Genomic DNA, 26,580 nt, shown 5'->3' with positions numbered 1-26,580 from the left:
TAAACCCATCGTGAGGGGACAGGGTAAGGAACAGACATCCACATCCTGGGGGCAATCATGTTCCCAAGGGTTATATTAACTGATTTGTCCAGGCTCTTGTTTGAAATGCTCCTATTCCCTTATTTTTAATCAAGCTCACGCTCTCTGCCCATTTCTCTCCCTCTCTCACTCTGTTTCTCTCTTCCACCCTCTCTCCTTCCATCTATCGAAGCCACAGGGACTTCCAGCTCATCAGCTTTGATAGAGAATTCACCGATCTTGAAGCTGATCCAGATCTCAGCCAGCAAACAAATTAGAGACAGTTAGATTTTAAAATTTGCTGTTGCTTTTGGGCAAGGAGAGACAGGGCTTTTTGACATCCAATTTTTAATACATTTATGTAATGTGCTGAACGTGTTTTTTCCCAGTTTAGCTTAACTAGTGGAAATTTTTCCCCAGCCACATGAAAGCTGCTCTCTGTTCATAGAATGCGCGATAAAGCACAGACTCATTAATGTGCCGGTGATCCATAGATCTGACAAGGACTGGGTTGGTAAATGTCATCTTTTTATTTTCTCCTTTTCTTTACCAATACAAAAGAGCATCTCGAAGGTACCCGGGCAGCAATTTGCAGTAAACCAAGAGCTCAGGTTTGGCAGCTCAGCAGGAGGAGAAGGTGAACAGGGGCTGGGGTTTTCCTGGCCCCAGGGAGAGGCAAGAGGATGCCCCACGATGGGCATACCACCCTAACCCCGCCTTTAGGTGCTATGTCCTGCTATGGAGCAGTGGAAGTGATGGGGTTGCTTAATTGTTACATTGATGAGCTACAGATGAGCAACCAGCAGATAGCTCTGAGATCTGCTGCAGTCCCTACTGCCACGTCGATGCTTTTTAGTTGGCAGTCAGCTAATCGGTGCCTGTGGGGCTCGCTCCTCTTCCGCACGGTTTCTGAACAGATCCTGCAAAGTGCTGGGAAGCTTGGTGTGTGTCCTGCTTGGTGATGCCAGGTGTCCGTCTGGGAGCACAGGGAGTTCTGGGGCTGTGTGCATGTCTTGGGGCTTGCAGGTTTCTGTGGCCACCTCTCGCTGTGTCCCCTGCTGTCTGCTGCAAGGGAGGTTTTGCCTGTTCGCCTTGGCATCACGGTGTCCTTCAGGAGTGCCTGGCAACAATGTGCAGTGTCCTCTGAGGGTCTTCATTTGTTTGCTTAATCCCCTTTTCCACCCCTTCCAGAAAATCATTCCCTCCTTTCCAGGCTGATGAAGGCACCATGTACCCAGCACCTACTTAATTACATCTCCTACTGGCACAGTCCCTTCCCCGTCGGAGCCGACAAGGATCTTCAAATGGAGGCTTGATGAGAAATGAGAGCATTTTGCACTCCTTCCTTTTCCCGGGGCCACCGCAGGACAGAGGGTGATGAATGCAGTCTGTAGGACAGTGCTTGCTAACCAGAGCCTGGAGGAGAGCTGTGCTCCTTGCAGTGGTGTCTACTGTCTGCTGTGAGACAGATTCAGGACTGGCTTTACCTTAATTTTTAGGTAAAAAATAATTAAGGAGTGATAAAGACCTCTGAAGTTTATGGAGAAGTCTTGCCTCGTCATCTCTCCCTGCCATCAGTGCCATTCAAGCCTGCAGGGCACTGAGCAGAAGACTTCATTAAAATCATTAGTCAAGTGGTATTTTGTCATCTCCTACCATGAGGAGCTCACAAGCCTGGCCATCACTGATGTGATCTGAGTGGAGGAGCTGTAGGCGCAGAGGAGCCAGCACTTGGCTACTGATACTTTGCAATGGAGATGTGAAATCTCAAAGTGCCACTGATCCCCTTTTGCAAAGCAGCTGATGTGAAGGGTCTTGTCTGCCTGTGGGGACACGGCAACGTCACGAGCAGTGCCACCTCCTTGCTTACCCAGCCTCATGCACCTGCTCCTTGGGTGGTTCATGCTGAGACTTGGTGTTTTCTTTCTCCAGAGATGAAGAAATACCTCCTGCCCCGTGGTGCTTTGCAGGGGACTGCAGGGACACGGAGAGAACTTCTGCACCTGGCCACAGCCTGCCACCAGGTGGTACCATCCATCTCCAAAGGTGGCAGCTCCAGATTGCAGCCAGGTGGTTGCACTGCCCTCACTGCTCTCCTGGGAAAGCTTTGCCGTCACTTCAGCTCTCCTGATCATTAGAAGCCCTCCTCTGATTTTCCAGCTTGTTTATTTCTGGCTGGTTTCTATCTATTTATTTTTTTTGTGCTAACGCTATCATTTTAGCTTCAAAAGCTGTTCTACCTCACTGTGATGGGCCTCCTCCACCTGGTGTATTTATACAGACCAATCACATCCTCTACTAAAAACTCCCGCGTCCTGAAAACTCTGAAGTCCCAGTTCACAGCCTTAACAACAGGACCATCTCAACCACGTTTGTGCAGAGCATTTGATTATTTCCTAACGCGCTTTGCAGATGAATTTGTTTTCTGTTTTTCAAAGGCTCTTCATATGTAGATAGAGATGATTAAGATCACCTTGACATCCATCTTACAAGACAGAGAGGGATCTGACAATCCCAAGCATCCCCTGACACATTCAGCTTCAGCTCTGGCAGGCAGCACAAGAAGTCAATTAGTGGTATTGTCATGCTGTGAGGGGACAGTGCGAGCTGGAATGGGGCACTGTGAGGTGAAGGACCCCAGCACTGGGAGCACTTGGCTTTGGTGCTGTGCTAAAAGCAAGGTCACATCCGCTGCGCTGCCAGAGGAGGAGGCGGTCAATTAGTCTCAATATGCCAGCGGGGCAGAGATGAATTGGAGAACAGTGAAGGCTGTTGAAATTGAAGTTAATCTGTCACTAATCTATGGTTGTGAAATCTAGGGGGAAAAAAACCAACAAGGCGGCCTTGTTTATGGCTGATCCCTCGCTCGCAGAGAGGTTGCTGCAGAGGGGTGGTTGTTCACCATTGCAACAAGAGACAGTCCTTTGTGCAGAGATGGGGAATGCAGGCTGGGTCAAACCTGTCCTGTGTTCCAGCTGAAGGTGTGCTTCAAGGGTTCTGTGTCCATGGACTGAATGGCAAATCTCCCAGTTTAGGAGTGTGATGTCTTCTGGTCTACCTATGGGAAAAGAAAAGGCTTTTCTGGAGGGTGTGAGGGAACAGGATCGCAATCTGCGTGCTCTGAGCTGCGTGCTGGAGGTGCTGGTCTCCCTGTCCAGAGCTCTGAGGGAGGCGGATGAGACTCTTGAAGTTAAAATTAGGATTTTTGCTATTCCTCCCCCTTGCTGAAACCTGCGTCACAGCTGAGTCATGACACTCTTTCCAGCACTGGGGTCAACTCCCCAGTGCTGCCACCAGAATTAATGGCAGACACCTGCAGGAGGACAGCAAGGGTTCTGCTTGCTTTCAAACATGTTACAGAGACAGAGCAAGGCGAGGCAGCTGGAGGCAGGAGCCCCATCTCCCCATTTCTGAGCTCTCACCATGAAATCACAGCACTTCAGCACCTCCTGAAGTTCTCCTCATTCGGGGAAGGTTTTGGCCTGGCAGTGGGCCACCAGGCTCGTGTACCAGCCCATCCATCCCCTTGCCATACCTCTGTCAGGGTGTGCTGCAAAGATAACAGAGTGCTCTTAAATTCCTTTTACAGGGTCAGCCTGTTGGCTGTCAGTCATCGGAGCCATATGGTGGGTGCATACAGTAACTCGCCCTGTAAATTTCATTATTGTGTTGTTTATCTCTCCAGATCGGCCACTGGCACGTTTCTGAAGGACTCAGCATGGACAACAGGATATTCTCCTCCAACATATCTGACAGCCTGTTCAATACCACACTCATCGTCACCACCATCCTGGTAAGTGAGGGAGTCACCTGCAGTTCCCATTAGCCTGTTGCCAGCCCAATGCTTAGGGGTGTCAATCAGACAGAGTATTATTCTGTCCTCCTACCCCTCTCTGCCCCCATTACGCAGTGCTGCACGCTGATTTCATAAAGAACAGACGATCAAATCTCTAATTACAGCACTGAGGACAATTCATGACAGTGTAATTAAACTCAAGTTGATGTTTCATATGGAAATGATATTTGATGAGTTCAGAAGCAGCTGGGGAGAGGGCTGGGATGGGGATAAGTTGCCATTTTACATTCATCTCTGAATGATGTTCTTGTTTTCTGTACAGCTGGTAAGTTGGAAGGGACAGTTGTCCCTTCTACCCATAATAATTACTAAAATTGGCTAAGATGGGTGCAACTTCTATGAAGCATGACTTCACAGGTACAGGCACCACTATCCACAATTGACAAATTCCTCTTCGAGATGCTCCCTATCTAATGCTGGGCTGGCTACCCCATGTTTTTTCCAGTGCTTCTGCTCTTGCCTTAATGCCCCTCAAAATCCTGAAGCATTCTGGGCACTATTCCTCTGTTCCTTATTAAGTTTGAAGAAGAGCCCAAGGTGGGGAAGAAATTCTGTGCCAAGAGTCTGGGCTCTGTGCATCCTGTGTGAGCTCAGGTGGTCACTGGGCTGCTCTAGCACATACTAGAAGCAGCCACCAGAGGCAATCCCTTGGCTCTGGTTCATATCCTAGATGGGGATGAACCTACTGTACCTCCAGAATATCCCGTAACACAGGTGGAGCCAATGAACATCGGGGCAGAAATGGCTCTCCTGGCTTTTCCTTGGGTTCCCAAGCCATCTGGTGAGCTGTCTCATAGGGATGTATCAGGACAAGAGATTGGTCCTGGTGCCTCATAGCAGAGCCCCCTCCCCTCCACACCGTGCTGCCCCGGCTAAGATGGGAATGACAGCTGCCCAGTTTCGATGCAGGAAAACCCTTACTTAATGCTGAAGTGGAACCATCAGGAGCTGGAAGGAAATGACCGCTACGAGGGCTTCTGTGTGGACATGTTGAAGGAGCTGGCAGAGATCCTACGCTTCAACTATAAGATCCACCTGGTTGGCGATGGTGTCTATGGAGTCCCTGAGGCAAACGGCACGTGGACAGGGATGGTCGGGGAGCTGATTGCTCGGGTAAGTGAATTAACTGCTCCTTTTAGCTGGGTTCTAGTGGGACTTGGCAATGAAAAGCCCCAGTGCTTTATTAAGTGCTCCAGGATGGATGAGGGTTTTAGCCTGTGTGCGAGGCTCTGACCGGAGGTTCCCTCATTAATGTGTTCTCCGGGTTGCAAATGCATTTGTTGTGTTGGTGTGGCTGTGAGTGAGGCAGGCAGAGCAGACATTGGGACCTCTGGGCACTCCCAGGGCTGTTTGCTTTGCCCAGACTCTGAAATTCTTCCGAATGCTGTGGGTTTTTTTTTTTTTTCTGCCTGTGAAAGATGTAATGAAAATTTGAAATGGAAAAAAACACAGGGACTGGCAGAGGTCAGAAAAATACACTGACTGGGGCAGAGAGGAAGTAGAAATCACATTTCTACCCAGAGAACTGTTGGCATTTCGGTGCCTTGGTTTTGAGTATTGTTTTCTGGAGAGGAACATTTTGTTTGTTCGTTTGCATTGCGTGCATTGAGATCTTCCTGCGGTTCCACTTCGTGGCGGTGCAGCTGGAAGGAGCTGCTGGCTCTTGCTGGGTTTGGTAGCATTTATGAGCTCCTCCAGCCTGAGCCCCCCCCGCTCACACTCTGTTTTCCTCTGCACTGAAGGTGCTCCTTCCCCAGGGATCCCAGGGCTTAAATACACTTCATGAAATGCTCCCAGATCCTTAGTAAAACAGGCTTAGCCAAAGCTAACATCAAGATTGATGCTATTTAAACCGCTGTTTCCTTGCTCACTTGTTCCTGCACTGTCTTGTCATTACCGATATGCCCATGAGAACTCGGTGACAGATTCTCAGCCGGTGGCAAATCCACAGTGAGGTTGTTTTTGAGAATCTCAGTACTAGAGAAGCACCTGAGCTGCCCCATCATTACCTTCCCAACAGCAGCACATCGTGCAAAGCTGAGGAACAGGGGCCCAAGCCCATCCCCTGATTCTCCGGGCAGGGCTTTGAGGTGAGTATTCCTACATGATGTCCCCCAGTATCCATCTGATGCTCAGTTCTCCCTTAGGAGCTTCAGCTCAGAGCCAGGTGGAGCAGCTCTGGGGGTAAGGGAGATGCTGAGGGCTGGGGGAGGGCACACACCAGTGGTCCCTGTTCAGCTTGTGTCCCCCCTGGGTCACCTTCCCCAGCAGTGCCAGCTCCTTACGCCAGCTGAGATCCCCTCTCTGCCTCTCCCGAAGAGCCTTCTGTACGGTTGTTTGCAAATGCTCAGGGCTATTGGCATAGTTTTTATACATCTTTCACTCTGTGTATATATATATATACACACACACAAGTACATATAAAACAGTTCTGCAGCATTTCTTCTGGGAGGCGAGGAGGAAGGCGCGTGGAGCAGTGTGTGATCTGTGCAGGCAAAGGAAGGGAGCAGCCGTCAGATTTTTGGCCTGCTGACCCTGGCAGTGCCTCCCCATTAAATGTGAGCTTCTGGAGGGTGTTTTTTGGTAGAGATAAGTGTTTTAACTTCACACAGAAACAATTTGTTTCTTCTTCAGCTTGAGCCTTATTTAGGAGAATTTTTCTTTCTGCTTTGGCAGGAGCTGGCAAATTCATGTGAGGCTGAATCAAAAATTGAAAAAGGGAAAAGATTTTGTCTGCTTTGTTCTTCCTAGGTTGTGATGGGTCATGGGGTTAGGCAGGGCAGAGCTGGCTGTGTGCATGCATCCCACCCTGGGACCACTCCAAGCAGAAGAGCAGGTCTGCTGGCTGTATGCCTTCTTCTATCAGTGCCTTCATTCCTTCACTCCCTCCAGCTCAAGGGAGGGCGTTAGTCAGGACACAGACCTGCCACAGGTATCAGGACATCCCAGACCCAGAGGTGAGGTTTGACACACACACTGCACAGGGTTGGAAACTCAGAAGCATATCCAGCTCCATGCAATACCTTTCCACTATTTTATTTTCATCTCTGGAATGCCCCCGTGGCAATGAAGCTCACAGCAACTGCAGGCTGTATGGGAAAAGTGTTTCATTTTACTGCTTCTAGATGAACCAGCTATTGATTTATTCCTAAGCGTTGAAAATTCTATTACAGCTAATTGTACGCTGTGGTATGATTGAGAAGGGCATGGTATAAATAAACATAAGTTTGTTGTTGAACCAAATTGACAAGTATGTATCTTATCGACCTGCTCACAAAACTGCTGAGGAGCTGAGGAACACAGGGCTGGGCTGGCTGTGGGGTGGTGGAAAAGCAGCGGGGGCTCCTGAGTCTGTGCCCTCTATCACACTTGTGTTCAGATCTGGAAACCTGTAAGCACTGTGGTCTGATGGAGATGTGGCCTGGGAGGAATCACGTGCAAGGACTCAGACCCATTCCTTAGTGAAAGATGTCTCAAACTGGGAAAGTAGCAAGCTGATCAATCGCTGCGGGCCGGGACAGCCAAGCACAGCTCCTGTCTGCCAGGCAGGGCAGTGAGGCTGCTCTCAGGATGGAGCAGGTTTCCCCTTGAGCCCTGCTGGGTCTGGCATCAGCAGACTTCAGCCTCCAGCAGTCAGGCTGACACCTTACACGCCTGCTATCTGTAACAAGCAAACAAGGGGAGCAGCAAATCTTCCCACCTCCTATTGTTCCGGAGTTGGAGCCTTTGGGGACAATAGGGCTGAAAGAATTATGGCTCACTTCTTCCTACCACAGTACAGAGCCTGGCTTTGACTCCCTGATGCTGTCTTGTCTTCTCTTTCTCTCTCTCCCCAGCACGTCCTCAAGCCGAAATGAATTCACTAGTTAGCTACAAGCCAACAGATGTATTCTCAAGGCAACGTGACAGCTCTCTCTTTGTTCCGCCACGGCTGGATTTGCTGTCTGGGTAGTGGAGCCCTTTGGTGGCTGTGCTCGGTGCCTGTACCTCAGCTTGCAGCGAGTTGCTGGTGTTCAGCATCCTTACTGGGTGTTAAATGTCCTTGCTGAGTGCTCAGCGTTCTTGCTACTCCTTGAGGAGATGGCTGGTGTGGGGCTGGTGCTGTTGCAGGAGGCGTTCTAGGGTGCATCAAGGGAGAAGAGGCTGGTGAGAGCAAGATCCTGCTTTTTGCTTCTGCACAGCATCGCTTGGGGAGCTAGATGGAGTGCAGTAACACCAGACCTTTGGCTTCTGCATCAGTGGTCTGAATCTGGCTGAGATTAGCAGTGATGAAAGCTGTCTTTAAAGTGAGGGAGATGACAGAATCGTAGGATAAGGCTGTGCACCTCATGCCTCCTGCTCAGGAGCACCAACACCAAGAGCTGGAAGAACTTTAAAGCTTTTGGGGTGAGGTTTTCCAGCTCAGTCTCTAGTGATCAGTTGCATGGAGGTGCTTTACAATCAGACCCTCTCCTCCAACTGCTCCAAAAAGGGAAAGGAAGGAAGGGAGAAGGATGGAGAAGTTATCCCCAGATTGGCAGAGTCCTGCAGTGGGTGTTGAGTGAGAAAAGCTGTGCGTGGGTGATGGAGGGAGGGGGAGTCTGTGTGCACAGTGCAGCACTGCAAACGTGATGAGAGAGACGGGAGAATGGGGGTGAGGGAGATGGGAGAGTGGGGAAAAGGGGAGGGAGTGTGGGGGGCTGTGAGCAAATGGGGTCTGCACGTGCTGTTGGTTTTTGCACATGCAGGTTGGTCAGTGCAGTGGGAGCTGAGTGGGTGTCCCTGCAGGCTTATGGGTCCCATTCCTAGGGAATGGGCTTGTGCTAAGGACATGGGAACACCTGGCACAGGCTTTCTCCTCCAGTTCCTAGGGATAGTGCAGGTGAAGGAATGCAGATGGAAGCAGACCTAGTGCTGATCTCTGCTCTGATTGCTGATCGCTCCATCCATGTTAGTAATTTAAATGGAGGGTGGTAGCCTCTGGGGCATTCTGGCTGTCACTTTGCATGTGGCAGGATTCATGCATGTCCTTAGAAAAATAGTTTGGAGTGACCAGTTAACAGTCTGGAGCAGCAGCACTCGTTGCATCGGCCCAGCAGCCAGCATCTCTGCTGCTGAAGAGGCTCAGTGAGATGCTGCCTGTCCCAGAGTTGTGCTGGCGATCAGGTGGGTCCTGGAGGCTGACAGCTGATTTTGGCTTTGGAGAAGCCACTTAAAAGGAAAGCTTTCCCTGACCTCAGCCACACTGTACTGTGTTGGTAGCGCAAGTGCAGAGGGCACTCGTGTGCCTGGGGGATTTATGAACCGAGGTGCTCCTGCAAGAAATCCCAGCTTCATGTTCACAGGGCTGTCCCTGTTTTGTCAGCACAAAGCCTGACGCAGCTCGGGCTCTCCCTGCGTGCTGTGTCATACCTGGACAGTGGATTGCCACTGGGCTGACATCAGCCCCATTCATCACCACTCCGTCCTGATGAGCCTTGTCAGCAGCCCCAGTGAGGAGACGGATGCCTCCTCCGGGCTGGCAGTCCCTGCATTATCCTTCTTAAAGCTGCTTAATTGCTGTTCCTCTTCAGGAGCCTGGCTCATTCCCTGTGCTTTTCTCATCCTTCCCAATGGCAGCATCAGCTCGGCTGCTCCCACAGGCAGTGCCGGGTACAGCCACAGCAACTCCTGCTTTTATCTCAGACAGCTTCCCCTCACCTAGCAAAAAGTTTGGCCTCGTTTGAGAGGTTTCTCCTCCCCAAATGCCCTAGGCTTTTACTAAGCCTATTTCATGCTGACATTTATAGCTGAAATTGTGCTGGAAGGCTGAAAATCACACACTGTTTGCCCCTCTTTCCCCCATCCTTTCCCTCCTGATTTCCCTTTTCCCAGGAGTGGATGGAGCTCAGGAGCAGAAAACGAAACCCATTTATTCCCCAAACACACCATTTAGGCTCAAAACTGTAACTGCTACCCATGCTCAGGTGGGGAGGATGGAAAGCAGAGAGCTGCAGAGCTCTGTAACCAAGAGACGCTGACCTCACTGAATCACACAAGTTTTGTGAACATCAGGGAGCAAAGTCAAAAGCATGAAATTGATGATATTCAGGCAGAGAACACATCGCATGCCATTCCCAGATCAAAGTTTAGCACTGTCAGAAATCAGCCCTTAACTTCTGAGCCTGGGGAGAGAGGAAGGGGGAGTCTGACAGAGCAGTGCTGCAAGCACTGCCAGGTCTGTGCTGCAGGGAGCAGGTGGGGATGGGCACAAACTCCAGCAGCCTGCATATAGCTGGAGCTCCAGTGCTGGCCCTGCAAGGGCAGAGGTTGGGCAGGAAGGGGATGGACAGAAAGAAAGGGGCTCTGGCAGGGTTGTGGGTGCACTGCACAGATGCCCGTGGTGGTTCTGCAGGTGCTGCTGAGAGCAACCGTGGGAGCACAGGGCACCCCCAGATCCAGCAGCTCAGTGCTCAGGGCTTTGATCTTTGATGCACCTTTGGTGCAGCGTACCTGACATCTGTTGGTCTGTGGATTTGCTGATGGACTTCTCCCAGTTCTCCAAACTGAATTCAAGTAATCCATTGTCAGAATTAAGCTGTATCTTTGCAAAGGGCTTTGCTGGCAGTGCTCTCCCCAGGACAATGGTACCTGCAAACCTTTATAAGCAATAGACAAGGGAGATTTAGTGAGCTTTAGGCTTTCCCTGCCGATAAAATTCCTTACACACCGTGTTCCACAGATGACTTGATCCCATCTTTGTAATCTGCTGCTGTTTACATGGGGCTGAAGTGCTCGTGCACAATGCTATGATTACCAGTGCCTTTAAAAAACCCTGTGGGTAAATGTCTGGCTAGGCAGAAATTCTCCCCGGCTCATAATTCATTCCAGCCTGAACCTCGCAGGAATCTGTAATAGCTGCTTGGAAACAATTGCAGAAATCTGGCACCAGTCTTGTCCAATAAAGCCGTCCTGCGTGGACTGTGAAATATCACCTTCTCCGTGACCTGTGCTCCTTATTTGCTGGTGGGCAGGCTTGCCAATCACCGTGCCTTGCTTTTGCCTCCCCTTCCTCCTGCAGGCTCCTGAAGGGCTTCTACAAGCCTTGCCTTCTATTGGCTTTTCTCCTCATCTGCCTTTAAGCGTGGTGGGGATGGAAAAACATGGGGCAGACCTTGGCCCGGAGGCACTTAGCCCTGTTTTTCCTAAGGAAATAGAACAAGAGCAGGGGCAGAGAGCGCGGTGAGAGGGGTGCACCCGTAAATTTGCCTTTGTGCAATGCATTTGCAAGTAGGGCATGGATCCAGGGAGATAAGCTGCATATTTTATCGAGTCGTCAGGCCTGATGGTGCCTTGGCTTCTGCACAGACCTATGAAACTCGGGGACAACAAGTGCAAATAGCTTTCCTTTCCCCCCCCCCCCTTCTTTTTCTTCACATGCATAATTGTCATCCTGCAAAGCAGGCAAACAAGCGTACAGGAGAACGGGGGAGGTTTCGTTTTTACAGAAAGCAATTACAGACATTAGAAGAGCTGTAGTAATAAAAATAATGTTTAAAATTCAAATCCCTTATCTATATTGCGAGGATATTAACATCGCAAGAAAGTATTTTATTTTATTTTATTTTTTCTTTTTTGCCCCAATCTCATTTGCTTTGCGAGTCAATCTGGAAACATTTATGCCCTGTCTGGAAGGAGAGCACTGTGCCAAGCTGGGGCTGTGGGAGCAGCAGCCTGCAGCCTGCAGCAATGAGCAAAGAACGGTCCAGAGCATGAAATGGTTGTGCTTTGAGTGTCTGAGAAGGGTTCGTGTGAAATCCATATGGGGGTGAACTCCTGCTGCTCTCCCCAGAGCCCAGTCTCACTTTGCAGCACTGTGCCATGTCCCACTGTTCCCTGTCCTTCCCTGCACTCACCTCCTCTGCTTCCCTCTCTCTGCAGAAAGCCGACCTGGCAGTGGCGGGGCTGACGATTACTGCGGAGCGGGAGAAGGTGATTGATTTCTCTAAGCCATTCATGACTTTGGGAATTAGCATTCTCTACCGAGTTCATATGGTAAGAGACTTCTTTTATGACCATTTATGTGCCTCCATTATTTGCATGCAAAAGCTCCTCGTTATAGAAGAAAAGTGAACGGCTCATAAAAACATTTGGTTTTCCTATTTAAACACAAATGTGCTGGACCTTGATTTCCTTCTTTCTGCCCTGTGTCAGCTCAGTGCATTCAGTTCCCATTGCCCTGCTGGCTCTAACCCTGGGCTCCCAGATCCCAGGCGCTGCAGAAGGCAAGCACTGACATCCCAGTCCCTTCCAGCAGGACATCCCACTGTTCCCAATCTATGGTTGGGAAACGTGCTCTGCACAGTGCTGAATGTGATGAGAATTACAGTCCCGATTTCCTGTCATCTCAACAATAACAGCCAAAAGGATAAAACAATTAGAGCTGCCTCTCCCAGCCCCCTCTCTTCACTCGTGATGCTGTTAAAGATGCAGTGTTCAGTACAAATATAAACAAACTTGCGCATACATCTCTCTGCACTGAGTTGCTGCTGCCAAGAACAAACAAGTAATTAAAATCTAGTTAAAATTCCATTTCTTCTGTTACGTGCGGGAATTAGGATTGGTTGTTAGCTGATCAAGAAGGGCCAGACCTTTAGGTAACCATCCCTTCCCAGCCACATCTCTTCGCACCCAGCTGCCCGTGTATCCAGAGGTGTTTCTGTGGTGCCGTGTGGCTGGGATTATAGTTGAATTTCTTGCTTTCTCAAACATCTTTAAATGTTTGGGGATTGCTTGCCAGCTGTGCTCTGCCCCCAGTCCTTCCCACAGCCCAGCAAGTCCCTGTGAGGCCCCATTCCATGGACAGCATGAGGCTGCATCACTCGCCTCACAGGATGTGCAGCAGTGTCAGTGCAGGGCTTGCATGTAAGTGCTGCTTAAGTGCAAGGCATGTGCTGCTGCCTCTGTGCACTCAATGCAAATGTGTCTGACACTTTGAGTGCAAGTTCTTCAGGGCAGGGACCGTCTGCTCCTCATAGTGGTACAGGCATGACACTGGAAAGCTGTGTCCCAGCTCAAGCACATCCCAAAGTGAGCAGGGTTCATATTTAGGGTCACAGGAAGCATTTTGCAGCCAGTCCCGTGCTATCGTCAGAGCTCATTCTGCAGCAGTGATGAAAGCTGTGGCTGGGACACAGAATGGCCCTATTAGGGCTGCAGAGAGAATGCAATCTCCCAGAGCTGGGAGCTCCCCAGCTTCTCCTGCCAAGCTGAAAGTGGGCAGTGATTAACTCATTAAACTGGTAAATATTGAATTAGTGGGGAAAGGCAAGGTAGCTCGCTGCTCTGTCTCTCCATAGAGATGGGGTTTGCAGAGCAGCTGGAGGCAGCCCCCTGCCCTCCCTTCTGCACCCCACCAACACCCCTGTGATGTCAGAAATTGCAGCTGACGTATGTTCATCACAGCTCAGATCAGACGTAGCCTCATAAATAAGCACAAACACATCCCTTGCTGAGAAGTAGCCTCCATGCCCCAGTCTCCTCCCAGCGTGATGACATTTTATGTGAATTTCCATTTAACTCAGGTTGCAAATGCTTTCTCCCCCCCTTTCCCCTCCCCACCCACCCAACCCAGCCACCACACTGCGTCTCTTATCACACATAACTGAAGATGGCAGCTTTAAATGGGGCTGTCATTTTTCTCAATTTCACTTGTTGTGATATAATCAAGTATGGATTTCTGACGCGGGGACTCTAATAGGCTTTCTGACTTGCAGGCTGTGAGGAGAAAAGGCTTTTTTTGTTTATTACATCCCTGCTGTGGAGGGCAGGAGGTAGATGGTGGGTCCTGAGCTGTACCAGGCTAAGGAAAAGGGCTGGAGCAGGTGTCTGGTGCTTTGCTCTGCGCAGAGGTGCATTGGAAGGCATGGTTATTTGTTGCATACACTTGCTTCTGCTCACACCTGCCTTTGTGAAAGGTAGTGAGGGAGCAGCTGGCACACGGTCCTTGTTGATGCGCCTTGAAAGTCCCTTCTGTGCTCTCCCTTGAGATGAGATGGCATGCAGTTGGTGAACTGAGTTTAGGACAGGTGTACTGAGGCTTGAAGGAGTTCTGCTTGAGTGCTGCGAAGATACGAGCTGGGAGGACCAACTGAGCAGCCAGTCCCTGGGTTCTGCAGGCAGGCAGCGAGCTGCAAGGCTCCTGCGGAGCCAGCTGCATGGTCAGGCTCTGCAGTCACCAACATCCCCCCTTCCAGAAGCCTGCCCTTGCCTGGCTGAGAATGGGGGCTTCCAGGAAGCAAAGAAGCACAGAATGGTTTGGGTTGGAAGAGACCTTGGAGATCGGAGAACCACAGAATGGCTTGGGTTGGAAGGGATCTTAAAGCTCTTCTAGCTCCAGGAACCACTGAATGAATCTCTCTTGCCTCTATCTGAGGATATGCAGGAGGCCTTCATCAATTATTGGACACTTTTAACATTTCTATTCCAGGAAAAATAGCTCTTCCAATTAACAAAGCCGTATTGGGACCTGCTAAAAATATCTGACAGACGCCTGATATTGTCAGTCCCATCTTCAAAACAGACAGATAAGAGAGAGTTTGTGCCCTCCGTGGGAACAGAATATCTTTATTCTTATCCTCAACTGTGAATGAAAAGAATATGTAGCAGCAGCCTGAAAATGACTGTAGCTGAAAAGAACCAGAACTACTACTACTGTAAAGTCACAGGAGAGAGTCACTGCCAAGCTGGAAACTTAAAGCTTCCAATGCAATTTCCTTAATGAGCATAATTTATTGACAAACTGCCCCAGAAACACAGAGAAGACATGGTGGCCCTAATTACAGCGAGGAACTTTGCTACAGGAGCATCTCACAAGGGAGGCTCAGCTGAGACGTTGCCAGTGCCCAGGAATCCCCCACCAGCTGTGGGATGCTGGCAGGGGTGAGCTGCTTGGGGCTGCTGCTGGGGAAGGTCCCACTTGCTTGGCTGGGAGGTGGAGGTGGTCACACCTTGCTGTTCCCTTTGGTCTGTCTCATTTCTGAGCACTTGTGAAAGAGGGGCAGCTTTACCAGGTAGATGATAAAGGGAAGCAGGCTTCTGCAGGGCATCCTGGAATGCCGGGTGGTTGCTGAAGAGAAGAGTTTTGGCAGTGCCTGCCCTGGGCTTCCAGCTGGCATCCAGGAGTCCAAAATCATCAAGCTGGGACCAGCAAGGTGCAGACAGGAGCAGCTGGGAGCAGTGAGATGGTCTCATCTTCCAGCAACAGCAAGAATTGCTGCAGTAAAGGTGAGCAAGGGGATGATCCAGTATGAAAAAGGACCATAAAGAGAGGCTCTGGAATGAAAGCTAGGAGAGAATCAGAACCTTTTCTTGGGACATGACTTTAATTTGACTCGAAAATGGGTTCTGCAAGGTCTGAACCACTGATTGCTACCTTATCTATTTGTTAAAAGGCACAGTAAGCCCAAATCACTGAAAATACTGATGTAGATCCCAGCCTCCAAGTCCACCCCTCCTTAAGGACCCGGGAGGAGATGCTTTCCCAACAATTTGCTGTAGGTTTCCAAGAGTGCAGTCCCAGCTGGTGACTGGAGTTGGGAACATCACAGCACCCGAGGTATTTATATTCAGGAAGGTCTTTGTGTAACAACTACTGCCTTTTCTAGCAACATCCCAGTTTTTAGAAGAACTAAGAAGACCTTGTGAAATTCAGTTTTTGCATAAGAGTAGGAATATTTCAGTAGTAAAACAGTGTTTTTGTGGAAACAGAATTTCAAATGCTTCTCTTGGCTCTGGGGAAGGAAGAAAAGGCAAAAGAACTCAACTCTGTTTCCCAAAGACTTCTGTGAAAACAGAAAATCACTCACTGCCTTGGGATTAAGTGCAGCTCTGAAGCACACGGGTCTTGGATGGCACCGGGTTTGCTGTGGCAATTGAAGTGAGCTGTTATTTATTACCAGCTGCTATTAGTTTATGTAGTGTCATGAGCAGAGTTAAGGCAGCAGACTAAGAAAAATGAGGGCTCTGTGTATCAGAGACAACCCCAGCAGCAGCCTCTGTGTAAAGGAGCAGCGAGCAGCACGCAGCCCATTTTGGGACACCCCTGCTCAGGTGACATTGAGTTTGCTCAGAGATAAATTGGGAGCTGCTTTTCCCCCACTGGGCAGAATGGGAGTTCAGCTTGAGAGAAACGTCTGCAAATTAATCCTTCTTTCATCCCAGTGTTGCTAAACTTGACGAGATTTCGGTGGTGGCGTGTCCTTGTGAGTTGAGTGTACTTGAAGAGCTGAGCAGCCCAATTTTCCTAGCAGTGAAGGTGTTACTTCTCAAGGAAAGGTGGCATTGCTGCAGTAGAAGCAGGAAATTCTGACGCATCCCGAAGATAAAAATATCACTTCTCTGAGATAAAAGTAATAATTGTATTGAGTTTTGTAGCAAAGGAATGTCTGAAGGCAGAAGAAAGCGAGCCAGAAATATTGCAAATATGTTGGTTTTTTTTTTCTTTTCCTTTTTTGCATTAAAATGTGTTCTCCCCACTTTGCTTCCTGCAGAGGTTCCCACCCACCCCTCCTCACACTGGGAGCCCCTTTGTGCCCAGCAATCCTCCGTGGGCGACCAACAGCTCCAGATCTGGGCTCCTCCCTCCCAGGTCGGTCCTGCAGCACAGCGTGTCCCAGCAAAGTGCTGTGGGTGCCTTAATTTTCCATCGCTTCACCTATTTGATTGCCTGGAGGAACAAAGGAGGCTGTGCCAGGGAGAGGAAAGGTCTCAGGAAAGGATTCCTGCAGGGCTGGCTCACCTGTGGCACTGCCTCTCTGCTTTCCTTCCCTGCAAGCCTTTTGCAAATCCCCGTTTGCTGTATTTCCCTTCTGCCCCTCCCAGCCATTGTCAGCAGCAAGGCAGGTGCATCTCTTTGTGTCCTTTTCAGAATGAATCACTCTGTGTGTAGAAAAACAGGTCAAACTCTCATCTGTTTGCCTTGCAGGGTCGCAAGCCTGGCTACTTCTCCTTCCTGGACCCCTTTTCCCCCGGCGTGTGGCTCTTCATGCTGCTCGCCTACCTGGCCGTCAGCTGCGTCCTCTTCTTGGTGGCTCGGTAACGTGACTGCTGTTGCCTTTCCTTTCCTCGCGGTGCCATCTAGCGTCACGCTCCCAGCCCCGTGGTGAGGGGCTGCACGTGGGGATGTCCCCCAGGCCACCAGCATGGGGTCCTGCTGTCCCCCATCAGCTGGGAACGGGGCTTTGCTGGGCACGCATTGGAGCTGGATGGCTACGGGCATGGCTGCGAGCAGTGCCAAAAGCTGTTTGGGAAGGGCAGGAGGAGCTTTGAGGCGAGGTGCAAATGAGGCTGTTCCCTAGAAGTGCTCAGTCTACAGCAGAAAAAGCAGAGCACTTGTCTTGGCCGTAAAGGGCAGATGTCAGCACAAATGCATTCAGAAATGTTAATGCAAACTCCAGTACTGGTGTCGGTCCTTTAAAACGCGATGTATTCAGAAAGTGGAAGTTCATTAATATCCTTCAAGAGCTCCCAGCTGATGTGCAGAGCCTCGCCTGACAGCCCTCAGTCGATTCCCTATGACTAATTTAAATCAGCTTTAAAAAATGTCACCAAGCACTTTTCTGCAGCACGTCTCCCATTGAGGCCCGAGGGTTGCGCTCCAGGGCTGCCTTCCCTGACCTCATGGCAAAACGTTGCCATTTGGTGCCACAGGTGGACCTTTCCACACTCAGCTCAGCTGTGTCCTGGAAATGCATTCCAGAGGTGTGCTCAGGGCTCGGACGCTGCTTCGGGACGTGGCAAATACCCACTCCTCATTACAGAAAATGGAACCGTGCTGCCGCTTGGTCCCTTAGCATGGCTGAAGTTGTCATGCTGACAGGGCTTTAATGCTTTCTTTGAATCCCATTACAGCCTCACATGCGTAGTCCTGAAGAAAACACTGAATAATGGAGCAGGGCACTCTCTGCAGGCTGAGATGTGGTGCCCCTCCAACCCCTCTCTGCATGTTTTAAACATTGTCCTCCTAAGTCGTGTGCCTCTAGATGAGGTGAGAGATGCAGATATGAAAGCCTCATTTTGGTGAAGTGCTGCAATAGAGCCCTGCAGCTGCATTTGCAGGAGCCCCAAAATAACCCTCCCGAGCACCAGCTTTGTTAACCATTAGCAATATAGTGAATGGCAGCGTAGGATTTAGAAGACTTTCTTAGCAACCAGGGAACTGAAGAGTGAGAACAGCCCAAAAAGAGAGCCAGGCTGCCATCACTTCAGTGACATGCTGTTGTTTATTTGCAATTACCACCCCTGTCCCATCTCTGTGAGCTCTGAAAGCGTAATGTTGTTTTGAAACAAAGAGTACATGGCCTCAAACTAAACCTGTGGTTAGACCTTGCTGGGGCCACCAGACCTTGGAGCAGCCTATTGCAACCATTCTTCCTCGATGATGTTGTGCAGTCAGGTCTTAACATGTTCCACTTTGGAACTTGCTATGGATGCTCATTATCTGGCAGGGATCCCAGCAGGAGATGTTTGATTTCAATTTCACATCAAGACCATGAGCTTCTGGAATTATTGTCATTGTCTGTGATGCAAATTGGCACACAGGACTCCGGTCTCCCTCCAGCCCATGCCCTTCAGCAGAGTCTCCCAAAACTTCTGCACATTTTACAGCAAAGCCTCTGGCACCTGAATCTCAGGGTGAACATTTCACACAGCTCTGTGCCCTGAGCAACAACTGACAGCAGTTTCCTCCTTAGAAAAAACTGCCTCCGGGAGAGTTAGGGCTTTTCAGCTTTTCTTTTCCTGCTATGTTTCTCCTAAGTGCCCCATTTCCCAGCAAATTACCTGTGTTCCCTTCTCCTTGTCATTGCAGCTTGACGCCCTATGAGTGGTACAGCCCCCACCCCTGCTCACAAGGCAGGTGCAACCTTCTCATCAACCAGTACTCACTGGGCAACAGCCTGTGGTTTCCTGTTGGGGGGTTCATGCAGCAAGGCTCCACCATCGCCCCCCAGGCGCTCTCCACGCGCTGCGTCAGTGGAGTCTGGTAAGGCCAGCCTTCCTTTAAGGGAGGGCTTCTCTTCCAGGGTGGGGATGGAGATGAGCCCATGGGGAAATCTCAGCTTATCGTCCTTGCTTTCCCTTCCCTTAGGTGGGCCTTCACCTTGATCATCATCTCCTCCTACACGGCCAACCTGGCTGCCTTCCTCACGGTGCAGCGCATGGACGTCCCCATTGAGTCTGTGGATGACCTGGCAGACCAGACCACCATCGAGTATGGCACCATTCACGGCGGCTCCAGCATGACCTTCTTCCAAGTAAACCCTGTTCTTTTGCTAGCTAGGGTGGGGGTTGCAGCCTTGAATCAGATTTGGACATTGCTCAGCCTGCCATGCCTCTCACTGGTGTGTTGCATTCTGGTTTCTGGCACACTGGAGACGTTTGGGGGGCCCTGGCTGCTTGGTAGCACAGCACTGGGCCAGTTCCACTGGGGACATTGAGGGGCTGAGTGGTGGAGGGATCCTTCCAGCTCAGTCTCAGAAAGTAACTCAACATTGGGAGTTCACTACCAGGTAGGCAGGAAGGCGGTGCAGATCCACATGTCACAGTGATGACACAATGTTGTCTTTAGCAGCTGAGCATTTGCAGTCAGATTTCTGTGGGTCTGTGTGCATGGTCAGCGTGATCTTAGGTTCTCCATGAGTGTCACTTGGGTTGGGTAAGCAAAGAAGCATTTGCAATCCCAAGTAGTGAGATATCTTATGTAAATGTGCTGGTGTAAACCGGAGTCTATATGGGGTCAGCGACTCTGGAAACATACGAGTCAAGTATGTGCCAATGTAATACTGGTTAGCTCAATTTCGTTTCTGTCTTCCCTGCTGTATTCAAAAAGGAAACAAATGAGTGCATTTTTTTTGCAGTGCTCTGAATGCACACAGAACTGCTTGAGGATTATTTGTTTATTGAATGTTGAAATACCAAGAGGGCAGAAAGCTCTTCTCATTTTTCCTCTGAGTCTGAACTGAACCAGGAAGCCTGAGAAACCTCTCAAGCGAGCCTGAGCTTTTCAGCTCAACTTTCCACCCTTCAGGGGTTTGGCAAAAAAAAAAACTTCTTTTGAGCAGAACATCACATCTAAAACGAGCTGAAGAGCCCAAGTGAATAAAGTGGCTGCATATGAGGCACTCATCCCTTTTCAGGCAGACTTTCAAGGTTAAAATCCTGTCATGGCTCTGCACTGCCTTGTGCGTGCCCGTGTCAAAAAGGAAATTAGCACAAGGTATTCTTGTACCATTTGCAATACCTTCTGTCAGGGCGGTGAGTCAGGTGCTGCAGTGGGTTGCACAGACATGGCTGAGGCTGTCCTCACCCCTCAGCTCTTGGCTGCATGAGACATCCATTGCTGAGGCACCTTGCACTGCAACCTGTCCTGGCAGCAGTTTCCCTGGCTGCTAACACATGGGATTGGTGTGTAAGAGTGCTGTGAATTGGGAGTGAGCACACCCTGCCCACCTGTCCCTGCACGAGCGACTGCACAGAGGACAGAGCTGGGTGGACAAGGGCAGCAGCAGTGTCCTGAGAGCCTCTGTCACAGTGTGCAAGCCACCAAATTAGCTCCTCTCTCCACCAAAGCAAGGCAGGTCCGACCACCAGCATGTTCTGGAGATTTGGGGCTTGCTGAGGTCTAGTTCACTGCAGTCAGTGAAAAGACTCCAGGTACAAAATCCAGATTGATGGAGCAGTAAACTCCAACAAGCTTTGACTCTGCCCTTGGACCTCAGTGCTCTTCTTGGGTTGGCAGTGTCTGAGACTAGTGCACTGTTTGAGCACAAGGGTGTGGGAAGCACAGAGTGGCTTAAACCAAACAGGAGCTATTTCCTCTGATTCTGCTGGGTGTTTTTGATACGCTTTTACAAAAATTATGTATTTTTTCTAAAACAGAATTCCTGCAAAGAGATTTGCTGGAACCTATTGAAATTAGGTATGCATTTCATGCCCAGCCTCGCCAACAAAGTCTCAAATCCACCAAGACATTCAGACCTCTAAATCTCATTGGAATAACTGGAGATTAGGCATCCAAATCCCTTTGTGAATCAGGCACTAAACCTGTTTCGACTCCCCTCCACATCGTAGCCTTTTTACAGGAGGGTCTAATGAGGGCTGTATGCCACCACACGCTCCCCCTGCCTTACCTGCAGCTCTCTCTTGGCAGAACTCCCGCTACCAGACGTACCAGCGGATGTGGAACTACATGTACTCCAAGCAGCCCAGTGTCTTTGTGAAGAGCACGGAGGAAGGGATCGCGCGTGTGCTGAACTCCAATTACGCCTTCCTGCTGGAGTCCACCATGAACGAGTATTATCGTCAGCGCAATTGCAACCTCACGCAGGTCGGGGGCCTTCTGGACACCAAGGGCTACGGGATTGGCATGCCCGTCGGTAGGCAGTGAAGACAAATTCTAGTCCTTCTCAGCTGTCAGCAGAGGACCGGAGCATTTTGAAAGGCTGAGCCGGCTCTAAAGCCGATCTCACGTTTCACGGCTCTGCCTGGGGTCCTTTATTAATCTCGGGAGGAAAATCAAATACACAGCAGTTGCCCACGGCGCACACTCAGAGCCATATGTGCGAGAGCCAGCTCTGGTCCAGAGCCCCGTGACACGTGATTGTGGCTCCTTCAATAATTCATGTGCAAGATGTTTCAAAATTGCTGCTTGTTTGCTGCATATACGCTCTTTGCTGACGGTTTCCCTTTTGGAACCAGTGTTTTTGAATCGTTTTGTGCTCCTTGTTTCATCTCAGAAGTGCCTTAAAAGTAATGCTGGTGCAATTGCTGTAGCATCTTAACACCTGGTGGTTCTGAAAACTCCAGGACAGAGCCCAACAATTCAGTAACTATCTCACCCAGCAATCAGCTTTCAACAAATGCAGGTTTTTGTCTTTCAAACAGGGGAGCCAACAAGAGAACACCATTTCCCAGGGCAGCAGAGGAAAAGGAGGTAGCAGTTGTTATTCCAGATGACTGACCGATCTCTGGGCCAGTTCCAGGCTTCAAGCACCCACACTTTGCAATACAAAGTGAAGCTGGATGACGCAGAACCCTCCTGCAGGCAGTCACTGTAGTTTAGCTGACATGAGTAAGCTTGTAAAGTCACAGTAACCCGGTTGTGAGTACAAAAGCTCACTGTCATGACTAAATTTGTTCTGACATTGTCTTGTTAAGCAGCGAAATTGTAGCAGATAAGAGGAGCAGAATGCTGCTTGCTGGGACAATAGTGCAGAGTTACCAGTGGAGCTGTGGGCTTTCCCACGGCCCCTCAGCACCCCTGGGAGCACGGAGCATCCTCTCCCATGCCTTGCTTGTGTGTTGGGTTCTGTACCATTGCAGTGCACCAGTGTGAAACATGAGTGATAGAGCAAGGTTGATGCTGGAGGCAGATGGACAGGAGAGGGACCTCTGTGGTTTAAGAAGCAGTTTGGTACCGAGCTGCCAGCTCAGCTCCTGCCCGTGAAGCTGCAGCTCTCCCTTCTAATTTGTTACGTGCCATCTGTGGGTCTTGGTGTGCAGGCAGCGGTGCCTTAGTGCCCACCTCTCACTGTTGCAGGCTCCGTGTTCCGCGATGAGTTCGACCTGGCCATCCTCCAGCTGCAGGAGAACAACCGGCTGGAAATCCTGAAGCGAAAGTGGTGGGAAGGAGGCAAGTGTCCCAAGGAGGAGGACCACCGGGCCAAAGGTACGCCGTGCTGCTCTGTAGGGAGCCTCCTCTGCAGCCGTGCGAGGATGGAGATCCATCTGCACGTGTGTGTTGCTGGGTTTTCCGCCAAAGAATTACTTTTTCCCCTTCTCCTGACCTGCAGTTCCTTCCCTCACAATTCAAGGAGAGAGCCAACCAGCTCTGTGGTGCCTCATGCTGTGTGTTTTTGCCTGGGGCAAAGATAGCAGGAACAACCAAATGACAAATATTGGAGGCATATGGAGGGTAAATTAGCTTCTAATGAATGTCTGCAGCATTACGTGGGAAAATGGATGGCTAAAGAGATCGGACCAAAATCCCGTGTTCCTTCAAGGGAGATGGATCTCCACCACGGGCCCACTGCTTAGTGCCTCTGAGTGAAAGCTGAGGGAAGGGACACAAGGACATTATTAGTGCATCTGTAAACTGAGGAGCAAATTCTTTTGAGTAATGCTATGCAAATTGCCATAAAGGCTACCACATTAGGCTGATGTCCCAGAGTGCAGCAGTTGCCAGCTTCCTGCAGTTGCTGTGGTTTTTTTTCTTTTGGCAGTCGCCCTTTCCTCAGCAAGCATTTTTTGGGAGGCCAGCAGGTTCCCAGCTGAAGGGAGAGGGTCCTGACCCTTCTGAATGCAGAGACGCAGAGCAGAGCCAGCTGCATGGCTGCTCACTTGTTTCTCTGACATTGCAGCAGTTGTTGGGGTGCGTGTGCAGCTGGATGAGACCCTGCTGGGACTGAGAGAGCCTGGCTGGTGGTCTCAAAGCAGCAGCTAGGACATCCTGGGCCAGCCTGAGGCATCCAACCTCAGCACAAGGCGATGAGGAGTGAAATAGTTGCCGAAGAAGGCAAGCATGCAAGATGGAGGCTCCTCTTCTGTGGATTTCCTCCAGGCTCCATGCACTCAGAATTCTGGGCTGTGAGGAGGTGGGTTTGAAAAGATGCTCCTGGACTGGTTCTGCCAATGCCCGCCTTGCTCTGTGACCCTGGATGGGTTGTTGTGGTGCTTTGTGCCCTTCTGTTGTGTTTCACTTTCTCAGCTGGGGAAAAGTGAGAGACTGCAGTCTGCTGGTCATGATAATGAGAGTGCTGTCACATACCTAGTGAAGAGTGAAACGGGGATGAGACAATGTTTTTTGTGGCTTGTTTGCCTTCTTAATAAATGCCCAGCTATATCCTAGCAGAGAGAAAGCACAAGTGTTTTTGGAGGACTTGAGGCAGTAGAGGGAATAAAATGTGTATACAGAGGAAAGAGATACCTCCCAGGTGAGCTTGGGTACCTGAGTTGACATCCGGGTGAAACCATGGCAGGATGATGAGAGCCCGATACTGGCCTGAAATTCAACCAGGAGAGATGCTGTGAGGAGAGGATGGCCTTTATCTTGGGTCTGAGCAGCGATTATGTGATGTGTTCTGCCCTGCAATTGCTGTCTTAGTGGAAACGTCTCCCTGCGAAGGGCTGATTTACGCAGTCACTGGATTGCTCCAGAGGCAATGCCAAAAGAATGACGGAGAAAGAGGGAGAAATGTGACCTCTTGAGTTTTTGAACAAAACAGGTCAGCGATTTACAAGGATTTTGGTGAGATTTTATGTCTAAGAGCCATGCAGAGATTGTCAATAAATCATTGATTCCTGCTCTTTGATTTAATGTTACAGAGGGGAGAGGAAGGTTTTTATAGATGTTCTTGTTGAGTAATGGCCTTGTAGCATCACCTCAGCACTAAGCACTGCATGCTTTTTAGTAATCAGCCCTATCAAGAGCTCTGGCCACTTGAGGCCAAGCCTACGAGAGAAGGAAAGCAGTTCCTTGGGCAGCGAGTGCTGAGAGGTGGGCACTGCTCCTCGACCACCAGAGAGCCCCCAGCCTCATCCCAGGTACCCCTGTGCAACGTCCCCACATCACATCCAACTGCGTTGGGTTGTGGTCTTGCCTGGATCCTCTCCTCACACTGCAACACAAGCAGCTGTCATCGTTTTTCAACAGCACTTTGTAGTGCAATCAAAGGAGGTTTTCTCAGTGCCAGCCTCCTTTAAAGCCCTTTCTTGTCTTCCTCATCTCTGCTCCTCTAACAGCGTTGCTCATCCGCAGAGTTCAAAGCAACAAGAGCTGGGTGAATAATTTGCAGGTATTAATGTGCTCGATTGATCTCCCATTTTTCCCCTGCTCTGTTCTTGGTTTGTCCACAAATTGCTTTGTACTTCCCTCCAATGCAGTCGCTGTTTATCTGCAAAATCATCGTTTCTGAGAGCGCATCTTCGATCGTGCAGTTATTGCGAGGCATTCGCTCTGCCATCTGAGTCATGCAGCTCACTATTAATAGGACAGTGCTGGCTCTGTGCTTTTGGTCCCTGGCTGGGAGCGCGCAGTGCTAAGGAAACAGCAAGGGATTGCATTTTGTTGTGCCTGCCTCCCCGCAGCGTTGTCTCTTCTGCTTTATTTTAGGCCTGGGAATGGAGAACATTGGTGGAATCTTCGTGGTTCTCATCTGTGGCTTAATCGTAGCGATTTTTATGGCAATGCTGGAATTTTTGTGGAGCCTTCGGCACTCTGAGCAGTCAGAGGTAGGACCTGACAATGTCCTAAAAGTGTATCTGTGCTTACTGCTGCGTGTGGAGTGCTCAGCTGTGCTCTGCTCAGCCTGAGAAGAGTGCTCCAAGTGCCCAGACTTCAAGTGCACAAGAGCTCTGGGTGCACGTGGCTGGGTGTGAAGTGCACAGACATCTCAGGTACTCCTGCATCCCACTGCAGCCGAGGCTATGGGGTGCTCTGGGGCTGTTGAAGGGATCAGCTGTGCACAGCATGCAGGTCCCTTCCCTGAAGCTTGGAACATCTGAGGATTCGGGCCTCCGGTAGGTTTGGGTCCCACACTGCTCTGGGAATCCAGAACGCAGGAGGGGCTCTGACAAGAGGTGGTATCTCTTGGGCTATAACAAGCATTGGGGTCTGAGCGCTGGCATCAAAATCCACTGGCCAAATCTGAACCTGGGCCCACAGCGCTTTGGCATCGGGATCCAGAGCGGGCGCAAGGCACTGAAGTGAGCAGCATCTCTCTGGTCTGCCTTCCAGGTGTCGGTGTGCCAAGAGATGGTGACAGAGCTGCGCAACATCATCCTCTGCAAGGACAGTTTCCACCCCCGTCGGAGGCGAGGGGGGATGATACGGACTCGCCCCGCTATCCCCGAGGAGCGCCGAGCCCGCAGCACGACCACGCTCAGCAACGGGAAGCTGTGCAGTGGGGGAGAGCCAGACCCCCTGGCACAAAGACTGGCACAAGAAGCTGCCCTGGTCGCCCGAGGCTGCACGCACATCCGCGTCTGCCCTGAGTGCCGCAGGTTCCAGGGGCTCCGGGCACGGCCGGCTCCGGGCTCACCTGCACAGAGCGAGGAGAGCTTGGAGTGGGAGAAGACCACCAACAGCAGCGAGCCCGAGTAACGCCGGGGCGGGGGGAGCCGGGGTGGGCCGAGAGGGTCCTGTTCCATTTTACAGAACACGGACTTGTACAATGTCAAACTTGTTTTTAAATTAAAAGCAGTTACCCAGCTTCTCCAGAGCAAGGCAGAGCGCTGTCGGGCCGACGCACACGCCTGGCCGGAGGGTCGGCTTTGGAGAGGATGCACCGGGAGTGGGGTCCTCAGGTGAGCTGCCCCCATGCAGCTCCGAGGTGGGAAGGAGGGACGCGGTGGGGATCGGGGTAACAGCATCACCCACCCCTGTGGGGGCGAGTGCTGATCTCAGAGCTGCTCCATCCCGGGCCAGGAGGAAGGATGCTACGCTGTCTCCCCATCACACTGACTCACAGGGGATGATCTCAATGGGCGGGAGGGTGGGAATTTTTATTTGGTACAGATGAGGGATGGGAAGGGGAGAGTCGTTATTTTTGTTTTGTTTCATTTTGGGGTACTTCAGGACTTAGTCTCCAAGGCACTGGGTGTCAGGTGCTGGATTTCTTCCTTTCTAGAGTGTGGCACTGGGCTGAGAGAGGGAGGAAGGGTGGGACACACTCCCCCTGAGAAGCAGCACA

General features: G+C 50.5%; 1 protein-coding gene across 1 annotated transcript in view; it reads left to right on the top strand.

The window, feature by feature from the left end:
- Positions 1-26,102, top strand: part of GRIK4 (glutamate ionotropic receptor kainate type subunit 4) — a 124,447-nt gene extending 98,345 nt beyond the window's left edge. Inside the window, exons 11-20 of the mRNA XM_085209238.1 lie at positions 3,704-3,811; positions 4,784-4,987; positions 11,774-11,887; positions 16,818-16,927; positions 18,702-18,875; positions 18,981-19,146; positions 21,042-21,267; positions 22,431-22,559; positions 25,002-25,120; positions 25,626-26,102. Of these exons, the coding sequence (XP_085065364.1) occupies positions 3,704-3,811; positions 4,784-4,987; positions 11,774-11,887; positions 16,818-16,927; positions 18,702-18,875; positions 18,981-19,146; positions 21,042-21,267; positions 22,431-22,559; positions 25,002-25,120; positions 25,626-25,991 (1,716 nt within the window). The 3' untranslated portion in view covers positions 25,992-26,102. The remainder of the gene's footprint in view (positions 1-3,703; positions 3,812-4,783; positions 4,988-11,773; positions 11,888-16,817; positions 16,928-18,701; positions 18,876-18,980; positions 19,147-21,041; positions 21,268-22,430; positions 22,560-25,001; positions 25,121-25,625) is intronic.
- The last annotated feature ends 478 nt before the right edge of the window (positions 26,103-26,580 follow it).

Source organism: Meleagris gallopavo, chromosome 26, assembly GCF_905368555.1.
Source record: "Meleagris gallopavo chromosome 26, MGAL_WU_HG_1.1, whole genome shotgun sequence".
In the NCBI taxonomy this organism is placed as follows: domain Eukaryota; kingdom Metazoa; phylum Chordata; class Aves; order Galliformes; family Phasianidae; genus Meleagris; species Meleagris gallopavo.
Note: the sequence above shows the minus strand (reverse complement) of the source record. Positions and strands in the feature narration are given on the sequence as shown.